The sequence below is a fragment of the Podarcis erhardii genome (genome assembly GCF_964252035.2).
Source record: "Podarcis erhardii genome assembly, chromosome: 6".
NCBI classification, from domain to species: Eukaryota; Metazoa; Chordata; class Lepidosauria; order Squamata; family Lacertidae; genus Podarcis; species Podarcis erhardii.
The window spans coordinates 89287431-89303595 of NC_138510.1; the positions used below are offsets into that span (position 1 = coordinate 89287431).

The 16165-nt window shown below is 43.6% G+C and overlaps 1 protein-coding gene across 1 annotated transcript in view; it reads right to left on the bottom strand.

Annotated features, from left to right (window-relative positions):
* Positions 1-16165, bottom strand: part of HMCN1 (hemicentin 1) — a 314679-nt gene that overhangs the window by 180411 nt on the left and 118103 nt on the right. The window contains exons 17-20 of the mRNA XM_081866236.1: positions 15506-15604; positions 13561-13688; positions 8597-8741; positions 3357-3469 (exon numbers count right to left, since the gene is read on the bottom strand). Of these exons, the coding sequence (XP_081722362.1) occupies positions 3357-3469; positions 8597-8741; positions 13561-13688; positions 15506-15604 (485 nt within the window). The remainder of the gene's footprint in view (positions 1-3356; positions 3470-8596; positions 8742-13560; positions 13689-15505; positions 15605-16165) is intronic.

Below are 16165 nucleotides of genomic sequence, written 5' to 3' on the forward strand. Positions count from 1 at the left end.
TTAGCTGATGTCCTTTAACTGTTTTATTGATTATTACATTAATTATTGCTTGCTGCCTCAGCTGTTGGAAGTTAATAATAATAATAATTTATTATTTATACCCTGCCCATCTGGCTGGGTTTCCCCAGCCACTCTGGGCGGCTTCCAACAAAACACTAAAATTCAATAACCTATTAAACATTAAAAGCTTCCCTAAACAGGGCTGCCTTCAGATGTCTTCTAAAAGTTTGGTAGTTATTTTTCTCTTTGACATCTGATGGGAGGGCGTTTCACAGGGTGGGTGCTACTACCGAGAAGGCCCTCTGCCTGATTCCCTGCAACCTCACTTCATGCAGTGAGGGAGCCACCAGAAGGCCCTCGACGCTGGACCTCAGTGTCCAGGCAGAACGATGGAGGTGGAGACACTCCTTCAGGTATACTGGACCAAGGCCGTTTAGGGCCGTTTAGTTAGGACGTAAATATTTTTAATGGGGGGGGGACCTACAAAGGGACATTCACAAGCAGGTAGGATCATCAATATCCGTTCCATATGGACTGGCCCCTGAGGTTCTACTTCAAGCAGCTGAGTCTGTTTCAAGATGGATGGGTACCTAAAGAACCACATATTCCCATGAAACAGGCATAGGCAAACTCGGCCCTCCAGATGTTTTGGGACTACAGCTCCCATGATCCCTAGCTAAATGGATCAGTGGTCAGGGATGATGGGAACTGTAGTCCCAAAACATCTGGAGGGCCAAGTTTGCCTATGCTTGCCATACAAGCTCACCCAACTTCAAAGGTCTTCATTGGAGGCCCTGCTCAAAATTCTACACATCTCACCAAAAGATGGAGCTTTGTTGGCTGTGGGGCTCTGATTGTGAAACACACACAAAAAAACACACCTCATCCATTCACTCAGTGCTTTCCTTTATGCTCTGTGGGCATCAATTAAAAAGAGTTCTGTTTACTCCATTATCTTGCAGACATGTTCTTATTTTTAGTTAAGCTTTTGATGCATGCCTTTGAAGATGTCTACAAAGATGCTTTTATTGAATTATTTCACTGCTGTTTTAGCTACATCGCTTTTATTTATTCTAGGACTGGAAGGCAGGATATAAATATTTTAAGTAACTAAACCTATGTATTTATTGAACCCCTCTCAGAAGCCATGAGGATTGCCAAGCGTTACTTGGTAGTTTTTGTAGACTAGTTAACGGGACAAACTTGAATGAGTTGCGTGGCAAGTCCCCTCCCCCATGTGAAATGAAGACACTGGACACATTATTTAAGGTTAATGGGCATAAAAAGGCCACAACTTTATTGATTACAGAATTGAAAGGTATTGGCCTTAGGCATTGGCTCCTATCGACTACCCGGCATGGAGACCGGGAAGGGTTATCCACAAGCCGTGGGAGTCCTGTTGAAGTATGCCAACTAGGATCCCACGGGTGTCACCGCTCGGGGGCGAGCCGGAGGCCCTTACCTCCCTAGGTTTCGGACAAGGCAACGCCCCCCCCCCGGAGTCCTCTACCGGACTACCCTTTTCATTGGGGGAAGGTGATGGCGCTTCCTTCCCCCCTTCATTTGCATAACAATTAACCCCTGCCAATGCCTAACCGCCAATACCTCGGAAGTTGTGACGTTTGCTACGAGGTAGGCGAAAAAACCAAAAGGCTAGAAGTGCGCCAAGTTGGAAAAATTCCTACCAGGCCCCTTGTGGCGACCAACTGGAGTCCATAGCAAGGTCATAGCTAGCTAAGCCTAAAGGGTGGGTGGGATGGGAAAAACCGCTCAGCTGGAAAGGGGAAAGAGGGCGGTCTCCGGGCGTGCCTGGCCTTAAATAGGCACACCCGGGGATTCCCTGTTCTCGCGGGGGCAAAAGGCCAGCCCCCGCGTGTGTGGGAGGGGATAGCCCGCAACACCCTCTCCTCCCAAGCTCAGAAATGGCTTAAGGGTGAGCAAAAAGAAAGGCAAACCTTGCTTATTTCTTAGGCTGGCTTGATGTTGGCTTGCTATTATTCTAGGATTTATTTATTTTTTTAAGATGGCATTTCCTTCTAGCAATGAACGCTCTCGAGATTTTGGTAATATGCATATTGAATGAATGAATGAAACTTTATTTGCATCAGCCATCGGCCATAGCAACAAAAATCACTGCGATATACACAGAACAAAATAAAAGTTGGTTATATAAAACACGGTTTAGGGTCCTGAATCAGCAGTCAAATAGTGGACCTCATTCTGATTGCCCCAGCTAGAAACCTTGCAGCCTTTGCAGTCATCTGCTTCTCTTTATCTGCCAGGAGAAACGACACAGTGGCCGTGGTTGGGCGACCCGGAATAGTCAGTAAAAGAGGCGTAATAATCTCGTTCCTCAGGTCTTTGTAAAGAGTGCATGCAAGGAGGGCATTTGCCACTGATTCAGGGCTGCCATCTCCGCAGGGACATAAGCGTTTTTCGTATGGAATCTGTTGGAATAGTCCCTCAAGTACAGCCGAGGGCGGTACATTCAGTCTTGAGAGGGTAAAGGCGCGTCTATATTTTGGAATTGCTAGGTTATACAAATAGGGTGCCAGAGAGTCAAAGTGGAAGGATGGAAAATGGTCATAAGATGGGCAAAATTTCCGTATTGCAGTCAAGTTGTTCTGATGCTCAGTATCATTTAGGCGTTGGCAAATTAGACCTTTTGCTTTAACCCACGGTGAGTAGCTGTTGTGGGGATAAAACACAAGAGTGAAGTTTTGGGTTGACAATTTTTGACCTGGTACCGTATTTTTCTCTCTACAGGATGCACCGGACCATAGGATGCAGCGGACCATAGGAGGAGGAGAACGGGGGGGGGGATTTCTCCTCCTCTCTGCGCAGCGCCCCTTCAGTGAAGCGGTAGGAGAAACGGAGCCCCTTCCATTTCTCCTCCCACTTCGCTGAAGGGGTGCTGCGCAGAGAGGGAAAACTGTGCAGCGCCTCTCCACCGACCCCTCTCGCTCTCCAGGCTTCAGGCAAGCCTTTAGAGTGCAGCGGGAACTCCTCCTGTGCTCCGAAGGCTTGTGGATAGCTGCCTGAAGCCCACGGAGCGCAGCGTCGCTATCGCTGAAGCCAAGGAGCCTGCATTCACTCCATAGGACGCACACACATTTCCCCTTAATTTTTGGAGGGGAAAAAGTGCGTCCTATAGTGCGAAAAATACGGTGCTCTTGTGACAGTCTTGTTGCACTAGGGATATTAGACCAGGGGGATTTGAGTTTAGGCAGAGCCGGAAGTTGAATGTCCTGCGCCAGATCCGTATTTCTACCAAAGGGAGATTGATTCGTTGATTCATTCATTCCTAAATGCTCAGCTGATTTTTCACTATAAGGAACTCAAGACTTTGCAGTTACCTTGGACCAGACGATAGATGGCTTGGGTACTCCACTTGATTTGCAGGCCATTGTAACTGGGATGCCTTCAATGGTACTGAATATCTGCTGTCCATACTGAATTATGGGTAGAACTGAAAACACAAACACACACAGGCATTTTGCAATTCACTGCTCATTTTTATCATGTTTTCCTTTGCACAAACTTGCAACCTATCGAGAACAGGTCTTGTGATTACATACTTAAGCCCCTCCTACATTACAGTTTAGGAGGTAGACATTATGGCAGGGAGTCAGCAGCCTCTCCTTCCAACGCTCAATGCCCCCCTCCTTTGCCAGCTCCTTCTGCAGGTTTAACCTTTAAAAAAACCTCCTGTGTGGACACTGCAGCTGGGGAGGGATAGTATATCTGACTGAGACCCATGAAGCCCCCCACCCAACAATTAGGCTTGGGGAGGGAATATCCTTTTAAATTAGGTCCTCCAAATCTTTTTATTTTATTTTTATATATAATATTTATTCACAGTTTAAAAGTTACAAAAAGAAAAAAGAAAATAATACAAAATACAAAAAAGAGAATACAACAACAACAGAGAAAAAAGAAATTAAAACATAAAAATACATTCACTTAAAAAAGAAAAAGAACAGATTAAACCTTTACATGACTTTCTTCCTTTACTTATTTCCTTGACCTCCTCACACCTCCCAATTTTGTATTCTAGTTCAAATCGTTTTTTCAGCAAATCCTTCCAACCTTATTTTCATTTAAATAATTTAATTTAATATATTTATAATTAACGTCCTTTCTTTCATCAATTTCATCAACTCATTTTTACTTAATCCTTTATATCATTTCTACCAAAACCACCTAATTTTCTTTTTCCAACATCTTTCTAACAGTCCTTAATTTTACAATATTTTTGAAGATATACTTTAATTTTTTTCCAATCTTCTTCCACCGACTCTTCTCCTTGGTCCCGGATTCTGCCAGTCATCTCAGCCAATTCCATATAGTCCATCACTTTCGTCTGCCATTCTTCTCGGGTGGGTAATTCTTGTGTCTTCCAATACTTTGCGATGAGTATTCTTGCTGCTGTTGTGGCGTACATAAAAAAAGTTCTATCCTCCCTTCGCACCAATTGGCCGACCATACCCAGGAGGAAGGCCTCTGGTTTCTTCTGGAAGGTATATTTAAATACCTTTTTCATTTCATTATAAATCATCTCCCAGAAGGCCAAATCTTTTTAAAGTGTAATTTAATTTTTGCACACTTTTACCATCAACAGAGTACTTTTATAACATGGGCTTGTTAAAATGTACGATAGGTAAAAATAATGAAATGGTTCTGTGAACACATTTTAAAGCATAAGCTAGGCTAGATACCTCCAAAAAGATGATTCATATAGCTCTTTCCTTAAACGTTCTTGCATTAACTGTAGAAAAAATTGTATTGCAAATGAAGGTGAGAAAAAGCCACTTGCCCAGCTGCTGCCAGTGAGTCTACATCTGGGGTGAGTTTGGAACATGTGGCTTCCTAACCCCTACCTATCTACACCAGGGTCTCCAGCTGTTTATTTTTAAAACTACAATTCCCATCATCCCTGACCACTGGTCCTGCTAGCTAAGGATCATGGGAGTTGTAGTTCAAAAACAGCTGGAGAAAGAAGACCTCCAAGGGAAACCCTGATCTACACTAATTCAACAGCTGCATGCTGGGCACCCCAGTATCATCTTACAAAAGGGAAATGTTCCACATAAGCTGTGAAAAATCTGAATACAGTGGTACCTCGCAAGACGAAATTAATTCGTTCTGCGAGTTTTTTCGTCTTGCGAATTTTTCGTCTTGCGAAGCACAGATTTTGGAAAAGCTTCAAAAATCACCAAAGTCTTCAAAAACCTCAAAAAAGGCTACCACACCGCATGCTATGAGTTGCTCCTCGAAGTCAAGTCGCAACTGCACCCCCTGAATGCACCCTGGGTATTAACGGTTTTAAGGAAAAGGAAGCAAGCCCATAGGGAAATTCGTCTTGCTGCTTTACATAGAGCATTGCTGCTTTACATAAGTGAACAGTAAAACCAAGTATGCACAGTAATCACTGTCTGCCTTACCCGGTGAGCAAGGCTTGCTGCCTGGATAGGACTAATCTTTGATCAGTTAATCTGACCCCAAACCACATACCTAAAGAACAGATTTGCACATAACACAAAACCATTGCTCTCCCATCCTCCCCGCCTCTTGCACAAGAAAGCGGGTACTTTTGAGGAGATTAATTTGACTTGCAATGGATGTTAGTTTGTCAAGTCATACCAACCAGGATTTCTGGTTTACAGCATACAACAAAAAGTTTCCGAACACTACCAAGTTCAGATCATGGATAATGAAACTGGCTTTTTTTAACAGAGCTTGTTTTAAGTCAGGATTTATGGTCCGTACAACACAACAGGCCAACGTTCTTTGAAAGCAAACGGATCTCTGCCGAAATCCTCTAAGAGGCAAAATGATGCACATTTTTCTTGAGCTTTGTGGCAATCACACAGGGTCCCCGGACGTTTGACGGTCTATTGATCCCTGTGCTACCACTGTGCTCGCTTCCCTGCTGCCACCAACCCGTTACTCTCGGGTACACACTGAGTCCAGACAGTTATTAAAATTAAACCAACTAAACAGGTTTATTTTATAAGCATTAACAAGTTTATGGTTTCTCAGATAATTTTCTTGTCAGTTTCTTAACCTTAGTTTCTTTACCGGCCTATACCTTCCTAATACTTTCTGACTGATTATCTCAACTGTTTGACTGACTCCTCTTAACAGATTCTCTCACTCTCCCACATCAGACTAGCCCAACCCACAGACTTATCCTCTCTCTCTCTTCTCTAACTCCCGACTGACTACTTAACAGCAACTCTAACTCTAACTCCTCCCCTTGGGTTCCTATAGGTTAGTCATTTTACAATTAGTTAACCCTTTCCTTATGAACCCAGTATGATGTCACACACCTAGGAGGGCAAACGCCACAAGCTTGCACCGACTCTCACAATTCTTCCTCTAAATCTCCCTTCCCTTATAAGTCTTTGATCATTCCAGTGGCTACCAGCATAGCTGTCAACTTTCAGATTTGAAAATAAGGGATCAGCAGCCTCACCTGTCCCAGGGACAGTCTACGGGATATCTAACAATCTGGGATAGCAGCAGGAAGCAGCAGGAAACGGCGCTGGAATAAAGGAATTTCCCACAAAAAAAAGGCAAGGTTGACAGCTATGGGCTACCAGAGCCTTTACTTTCCTCAGTTCTTCTCGATGAGGAACATTAGTTCTTCACAATGTGATAAAACCTCAAAGTGCTACTGAAGAGATAACCTTCGCTTGCAAAATGCAATAATGAATACTTTACTAACTTGCACGAGGCCTCTTTTCTAAAGCAGAATAAAAGCTTAAAGCATGCCTCTCTCCGTTAACTGTGCATGGAAAAGAAGTTTCAGCTCATGGAGAATACAAGAGCCACGACCTCACACAAAGTTGAAGCCACTGAGACACCGAAGGATTCTTACAAAACAAATCCTCTGTCTTGTCTTCTGCAAACAGGCATGTTCCTCTTGGTAGCATTAAAAAACGAGATACATAGTTCCTTTTCCAAATGTATAATTTCTACCAAATGCCAGCTCCCTCTGGATACCGCTTGTTTTTATCCATTATGTAGCCTCTTAGACAACATTTGGAGAACTCCCACTTACATCTCTGGTTTATTCATAAAGCAAGCGAGTCTGCAAAAACCATCATTGCTTGAAAACATTTGTGCAGTGAAAAAGAATACTTTTTGGATGCCGTGTGGTGGTAGTGATGGTTCTTCTACTGGTTCCTTAAAAAGGCATGCCAGTTTTGTTCACATGTTCTGCTGCCCAGGCCACCCTATAATTGGACCGTCGTTCAAATCTCCCAATAGATCTTGGCTGGGATCCGGAGATCCTCCTCCACAGGTCAAACAGCTGCTCTCCTTGCACAAGCAAGTACACACAATGGATTCTAGGATAGGAAAATGCAAACTGCAAGAGATGGTCTCTTCTGTATATGGGAGGCTTCTTTGTCTTATTAGCACAAGCCATGAAGGTTTACATATCTACATGTACATCTGCATGAGTGGTGAATTTTGTTCCCCTTGTGATCCCCTGGAATCTGGTTGTTATCTTCAGAATACTACAGCAGGGTTCCTTAGCCATAGGTAAAGGTAAAGGGACCCCTGACCATTAGGTCCAGTCGCGGATGACTCTGGGGTTGCGGCGCTCATCTCGCTTTACTGGCTGAAGGAGATGGCATACAGCTTCCAGGTCATGTGGCCAGCATGACTAAGCCACTTCTGGCGAACCAGAGCAGCGCACGGAAACACTGTTTACCTTCCCACCGGAGCAGTACCTATTTATCTACTTGCACTTTGACGTGCTTTCGAACTGCTAGGTGGGCAGGAGCAGGGACCGAGCAACGGGAGCTCACCCCGTCGTGGGGATTCGAACCACCGACCTGCTGATCGGCAAGTCCTAGGCTCTGTGGTTTAACCCACAGCGCTACCCGCGTCCCCTCCTTAGCCGTACGGACCCACAAAATGGTGAGCATGTAAGAAATATTAATTGGACCTACTTGGAAGTGAAAATGTTGAAAATGTGTTCAGAGCACACAGAATATGAAGCTGATTTTTTTAATAATTAAGCAATTTTCCATAATTGTGACAAAGGGGCATAAAAGGGGTAGCCTTGTACAACACATCTTAGCATGATCTATGCACGCAGACATGTACTGAGGCCTCCTGAAGTAAGATGTAGCCACAACACCTAGTGTTGGAAGCAGAGGCAGCTTTTCACCCAAAACAGCATTTGCTTCAACGTAGTGCTTTCCACAAAAGGGTGAGCTACAATTTTATATTGGGGGGGGGGGAGCAAAGTGGTACCTTTTCCCTCACTCCCAAACCTCTTGTCATTTCGAGATCAATTCATTTGTCTCTTCATACAATGGAAGAAAACAAGCAGAACAGACTTGGGTAAAGGGGGGATTTTGCAAACAAAGAGGCGCCCAGCCCCTATTTTTATGCCACTTACTAACACAACATTTAGAGAAGAGAGCATGCAAGCCCCCTTGACATTAATGGGTTCGGAAAAAGAAAATTATTAGGTGGGTTATGACGACCCATATATGTTTTTATAGGCAACGCAATTGTATGCTCAAAATTTTCTAGGTCATTAAAAGCCTAGGGAAACGCTGGACATTTTTCTCACCAAAGACGCTGACAGCAGTCGTTTTGTTGTTTGTCCCAGCCACGTTGCTTGCCATACAGGTGTAATCTCCAGCATCCTGAGTCCGAACCCTTTCAAGGTGAAGACTCCCATCACTACGAACACTGATATAGGGATTCTGGACCACCTGGGAAGAGGAAATCAGACCAGATTTTATTCATCTTCTAGATTTTAGCTTGGGAATAAATCCCAAGTTTTGTTTAAAAAATGGGAATAAAATCAAAATACTGCCCCAAAGCATCCCAAATTTCACGACACGGGCAGCGATTTTTGCACTACAGTGGTACCTCAGGTTACAGACGCTTCAGGTTACAAACTCCGCTAACCAGGAAGTGATTGCTCCAGGTTAAGAACATTGCCCCAGTATAAGAACGGAAATCGCGCGCCAGCGGCGCAGCAGCAGCAGGAGGCCCCATTAGCAAAAGCACGCCTCAGGTTAAGAACCGTTTCGGGTTAAGAAGGGACCTCTGGAACGAATTAAGTTCTTAACCCGAGGTACCACTGTCTTTTGATTTCACTAGTGATGGGGAGAGGCAAAGGCAGGCTCCACTGCTTGACTATCCTCTGAGATTTCAACCAAGCATTCCTCCCATACTTTCAAACGGATCCTTGCAACCATAAATGGTGTCCCTGAGTGTGGTCTGGAAAAAATGCATCATATTTTTTATTTGCTGCAATGGAGACAATAGGGAATATCTCAAGTCACAGTGCAAGACCTCAAAGCGGGAGGGAAATGGAATTTCCAAGTCATCCCCAGCAGACTTTATTCTCTCCAGCATTTTCAAATTCCTCCTAAATAGAATCCTCTGTGAGCTTTTCCCTTGGAGTGCAGAATTTGTCACCTACTTAGTAACTAGAGGAGGTTAAGTTCTGCCTTCCAAGGGGATTAACAGCTCTCTTTGAGAAACACAGAGGGGGGGGAGCTATGCTGCAAGGACAAGACATGGGCATGGGAAACATATCAGCGACACATGCCAAAGAGAAGAACAGCGGCCGAAAATCCTGTACATAGCTATTCTTTGCAGTACTTCACTCTCAAGGGACACCAACAGCCTGTTACATAAAGGTAAAGGGACCCCTGACCATTAGGTCCAGTCGTGGCCGACTCTGGAGTTGCAGCACTCATCTCGCTTTATTGGCCGAGGGAGCTGGCGTACAGCTTCCGGGTCATGTGGCCAGCATGACTAAGCCACTTCTGGCGAACCAGAGCAGCGCACGGAAACGCCGTTTACCTTCCCGCCGGAGCGGTACCTATTGATCTACTTGCACTTTGACGTGCTTTCAAACTGCTAGGTTGGCAGGAGCAGGGACCGAGCAACAGCTGACCTTCTGATCGGCAAGCCTTAGGCTCTGTGGTTTTACCCACAGCGCCACCCACGTCCCAGCCTGTTACATACACACATGTAATTATTATTATTATTATTATTATTATTATTATTATTATTATTACCCTGTCCTTCCCGGTTCAGAAAACCAGGCTCAGGGCAGCTAACAACAAATTTAAAACACTTAATTGATGCAACAAAAAACAGCATAAAATACAGTATAAAATGTGAATAACAATAAATTCAGAATTCAAAACTCAAGTTAGGGAGGAAATCCATCCAATAAACATTAGATGATCACCAGGGCTAGCTAGCTGAATTACGTAGTCCTATTTGAGCCAGCGAGGAGACCAGGGGAGAATTAGCTGCAGGTAAACTTCATAAAAAGGGGAGCGGGAGGGAAGGAAGGGGAATAAAATATCAGGCTAAGTTCAAATTGAAAGCCAGGCGGAATAGCTCTGTCTTACAGGCCCTGTGGAAGGAAGTTAAATCCTGCCAAGAGCATAGTTTACACAACTCTTTGATTGCACGTGGATGCAGTTTAACAACTCCATCAAACCAGGCCATGCTGCAGTTGGGTACCCAAACCTATTTCAGGCCTTTTAGGTGTATTTTCCTTTCAACATATTCCTTCTACATCCTCCGGTGTAGCAAAAGGTATTCACCGGAGCCACACTTCTTACCTCGTATGCCAGAGGAAGGATGGAGGGTCCTTCTTCCTCTTTAAAGCAGAACCAAGAAATCCAGCTTGCTAATTCTTGCTCTGATCTAATCTCACCTGTGCTTTCTGCACAGCTAAATTTTGACTGCCATTCCCCAGTGCAACTATCCTTTCCCCCCCTGCTTGTCACTGGGCTTTCTGATCCCAGATCTCTGTAGTCCACTAACTGTGTGTGTGTGTGTGTGTGTGTGTGTGTGAGAGAGAGAGAGAGAGAGAGAGAGAGAGAGAGAGAGAGAGAGAGAAACTCTGACAAATATGGACATATGGACATTTTCTACAGGAGAGGTCCTGAGGTTTCCCCTCCATCCTTCCTGCTGTCTCCACTAAACCCAACTTTGTCATCCTTTTTGCTGCCACCCCTCCTAGCTGAACTTCTCTGCTGTTTATGCAGCTATGGGGAATGACAGGTGTCCGTCTTTCACTGCACTGCTTCCAGCCTGCCCATGTTTACTTTGTTATAAGAAAACCTGCTCCCTTTCCCTTATGGGGTATTCCGGAGTCTTTAAGTGGGTTCCCTATCGGTAAGAGAAAACAAACAACCAGAGTATATTGAAAAGCAAAGCGGCCTGATCTTTATTCAAGAACTGTTGCAACAGGGTCCCCACTCAATACACACAGGAGGGAGGGAAACCCTGAACAATGGTGCACAAGTCCTTATAGATTCTTGAAATTGCCCACCCTGTAGCCCAAGACCACCCCCCAAAACATCATACATACATCACAGAAGGAGGCGGTCTACAGCAGAAATCCTGCCTGCTAGAATACCTGATAATGGTCACTGGTTGCTTTACCTGGCCAGCCTGGCCATTCTTTGGTGATGGTTAATAGTTTAGTTGCTGAATCCAGGTCACAGGCTCACCCTATTCATACACAAATACGCCCTGAAGACAGGATTTGCAAGCAAAAAGACAATGGGAAGGCTTTCCCCATTTCCCTCCCTTACTGCAGAGGAATATTTGAGGTCACTGGGAGAGTCAAAATGGCTTCAGGATTGCTCTCTCATACTATTTCAGACACATGGTTCATATATTTAGATATGTGTGCATTTATGAATATTTATTCTATATTTGAGACCTTAAAATTCTTATAACAACTTCTGCCTGGGATGGCTGAACAATGGAGACAGGTACCAACTGAGCCTCACCTCCCACAAATGTTTTTTCCCCTTTACATCTGAAAATCACAATTGAATCCTATCTTCCCCCTTGGCCACCATCTGCTCTAGTTGCTCAAGGCGGCAATTCTGGAGGCATCCCATTGCATCCTTGCAAAGAGCCCTGTGTGGGCGGGTTGGGCTGTGTGATAGCAATTACATTCGGATGATAATATTTCAGTGACAGTGTTAAAGAGTTTTGGGTGTTAAGCTGTGTGCCAGACTCCTCTAGTCCCTGGATCCAGCAAGTGTTAAAATCTTGGTGAAGTGTAAGGACAAAAAAAGAAAATGAAAAAAGAAGAAGGGGCTATGTAGGAGATGGCAAAATCACAGATAGTAAGAAGGATAAAAGCCAGAGTTTTTAGTTGGAAGTGGCAGGGATGTGACCTAGGGGTAAAGCAGCAACCTGGAGAGAGAATCAGAGCAGTGTTTGAGAGCTATGTTTTATTTCTGCTTGAATCCAAAGCTGTGGCTATGGGAGAAACAAGACCCACTTGGGGTGTTGATGCTGTGAGCCCCTCCACGGAAGGCTCAGGTTGTATATAAGTGTAAGTAACCCATGCAGAATAAGGACACCACAGTCTCCACTGTGACTCATTCCCAAAAGGAAACACAAAAAAGGTAAAAGGTAAAGGACCCCTGGATGGTTAAGGCGAATATGAGGTTGCAGCCCTCATCTCGCTTTCAGGCTGAAGGAACTGGCGTTTGTCCACAGACAGCTTTCCGGGTCATGTGGCCATAATCACTAAACTGCTTCTGGCGCAATGGGACACAGTGACAGAAACTAGAGCGCACAGAAACGCCGTTTACCTTCCCGCTGCAGCGGTACCTATTTATCTACTTGCACTGGTATGCTTTTGAACTGCTAGGTTGGCAGGAGCTGGGACAGAGCAACGGGAGCTCACTCCGTCAGAAGGATTTGAACTGCCGACCTTCTGATCTGCACGCCCAAGAGACTCAGTGGTTTAGACCACAGCGCCACCCGTATTGCACATGCAATGTTGTATATATGTGTAAATAAACCATATATAATAGGGACATCACAGTCTCCGCTGTGACTCATTCCCAAAAGGAAACACAAACACCTGGAACCCCTGCAATCTCGCACCGCTCACAGACTGGGGTGGCATGTAACAACATGAAGAGGCTTTTTGGTTGTTCATGCAGGTTCCTTCACTTTTCCCTTTGTGTGAGCCAGGAAGTCTTCCATGAACTATAGTTTTCCATTTCCTCTGAACTGGGAAAGAATGGTTAAATGGATCTTGGAACGACTTTGGCCTAATATCCTGGTTTGTTTCAAAGCTGTTAACCATCTGTTAAACCATGATGCATGTTATGTAGTGAAGTTTCACCCTGGGCCAGCAGGGGGATACTGTAGATAGTTTTCACTCAGGTCTGTAGATAGTTTTCACTCAGGTCCACGTCAGTTATTTTAGGCGGGAAACTCTGGGTGTTGTTGCTACAATGTTGACAGCCGGCTGCCTATAAAGGCAGGCCGGCTGAGCTGCTTGCTAGTCAGTTCTATTCCAGCTTACAAAATAAAGAGCTGCTTTGGAGAAATCGCTGTGTCGTCTGCTATGTCAACCCACAACTTAACAATGCAAATTATCTGAACTCTTCCAGCGACTTTCCTAGCTGGCTGCAGAAGTGAAGTTGCCGTATTTCGCAATCTGCTATAATTTTATGCCTTTTGAGATAGTCCCTCTGCCCCAGTAAGCAAAAGACTGGTAATAAAAGAAGCTCTTACCGCCATATTATTTTTAATCCACTTTCGCTCTGGGATAGGGTTGCCTGCCAACAGCACACATGACAGAGTAAGCTGCTGGCCTTCGATAACATTAGCTGCCGCTGGGCTCATTCCAATTAGAGGTGCAACTGTACCAAAGATTTAAAACAGAAACAATAATTGTGCACATTCACATGAAAATGCAAGAAGAATGCTCTGCCACAGACGGGGCAGGAATCCCAACAGTGTTTTAAGAAGAATCCTGGTCTATAGCACTTATCTCAAAATTAGTTAATTTTAAGAAGAACTATTCTGGATCACAAGCAACTTGAAACTTTTATTATTATGTTCGTAATATATTGTAATAACAAATTCCAAGATAAGGTTGGCAGTAATGTGTTGTGGTATCTTCCATTTTCATTCCATATTGTAAGACGCCTCACGATCCTCAGTTAGTAGGCAGGGCATAAATACTACACACACACACGTTTTTAAACAGTTCAGTTCCTGAACAACTTGGAAATTGAACGCTGCAAACCCATAAGTCAGTGCTCTGGTTTGCGAACTTTGCTTCAGCAGCCGAACGTGCTCCTGAGCTTCCATTTTTACTGTTGCGCTGCTAATTTGCACACCCCCCCCATTGTAATTAAAGCTTCCCGCCTTCTGTTTGTACTGTTGTGCTGCTAATTTGCATGTCCCGCCCCCCTCATCGTAATTGAAACCTTCTGTTTCCAATTGCAGTGTTCTGAGGTGATATTTGGTGCTTTTGTTTTTGCTATTTTTGTGTTTTTGTTTGTGCGGCTTTTTCATTTTTGTGACTGTGGTTTGCTCTTCGTTTTATGGGACTCTGACTTGTGACTTCGTTTTTGTGACTTGTTTTTGTGTCTGGAACTCAGTTCAGCTACTGATTGATTGATTGATTGATTGATTGATTGATCGATTGACTATCTGACTGTGGAAATGGATAAAAGCCCCCCACCCAAACAATGACTATCATCAGTGCAGGTAAGAAAAAAATATAATTTTAATTATCTACAATACTGTCTTATTTATTTTATAGTACAGTACATTGATTATTGCTTTCATTTTATGGATCAATGGTTTTGTTAGATAGTAAAATTCATGTTAATTTGCTGTTTTAGGGGTTGTTTTTAATAGTCTGGAATCGATTAATCCGTTCTGCATTACTCTCTATGGGAAAATGCGCTTTGGTTTTGGAACGCTTTGGTTTTGGAACGGACTTCTGGAACGTATTAAGTTTGGGAACCAAGGTACCGCTGTGTGTGTGTGTGTGTATTTATTATGAATGAAAACGATTTCTCAACTACATCTGAACCAACCTTTTCTGCAAACACACTGAGTAATTACTTAGCACTACGTTATTCAATTTATGAATTGGACTAACCTTTTTGATATAGTATTTGTTTAATCTTGATATTTTATTTAAGCTATACTTGAATCTAAGTGTGTTTGTGTGTGGTTTTTTTTAAAAAAAAAAAACTTGCAGGAATTTTCTGGTTAAGTGCCTCAACATTAGAGAGATGACAGGAGAGAAATCTAGATAGGACACTATTTTTGCTCTGCTTTCCCAACAACTCATCACTAAGAAGTAAAATCTGATATGGATTTAACACAAATGTGGATTCTAGCATGTGTGCTGTTTCAGAGCCATCAATCAACCCACATTGGCCTGGTTTGGATGTAATGTTAAGCCACGGTTTATTAAACCATTGTTTATTTGATTGTCTGGCTTGTTACCTACAAACAAACCACACTTGCAAGCTCTGATTGGTGACCGGTATTTAAACCACGGCTTATGTTACCCAAAGCTTAGCACTGCATGCAAACCTAGCCTATATGTAGAAGGCCCAGGAGAAAAATATTATTCTGTTTTGGATACAGTAAGAGAGTTGGACTGAAGTCAGGTAAACCAACCATAACAAATCCCCTATTTTCAGTTAATTACCAAGTCCGGTGACAGTAAGTGTAGCTGGCCGTGAGACAATCTTCCCGAACTGGTTTTCAGCTTCACAGATGTAGGTCCCCTCATCATTGACCCACAAATCTAGAATTACATGAAAGGTTTTAAAAAACAAAAAACAGAATTAGCACTTAACTTTCCAGGAAAAACCCAATGTGTTCATATACAAACGTAAGTAAGTGCAAATGTATCATAAGTATTGTATCATCCACATAAGTATCATCCACAACATAGACTTAGGAGACCAAGCTTTGGGATAAAGGTTATATTTATTAAAAATGTAACAGGATGGTGGGACTCTAAATTAACCAAACAGGAGTCAGCAACCTTTTTCAGCCGGGGGCCAGCCCACCGTCCCTCAGACCATGTGGTGGGCCAGACTATTGGGGGGGGGGGAGATGAACGAATTCCTATGCCCCACAAATAACCCAGATATGCATTTTAAATAAAAGCACACACTCTACTCATGTCAAAACATCAGGCAGGCCCCACAAATCACCCAGAGATGCATTTTAAAGAAAAGCACACATTCTACTCCTGTAAAAACACCAGGCAGGCCCCACAAATAACCCAGAAATGCATTTTAAATAAAAGGACACGTTCTACTCATGTAAAAACACACTGATTCCCAGACCGTTCGCGGGC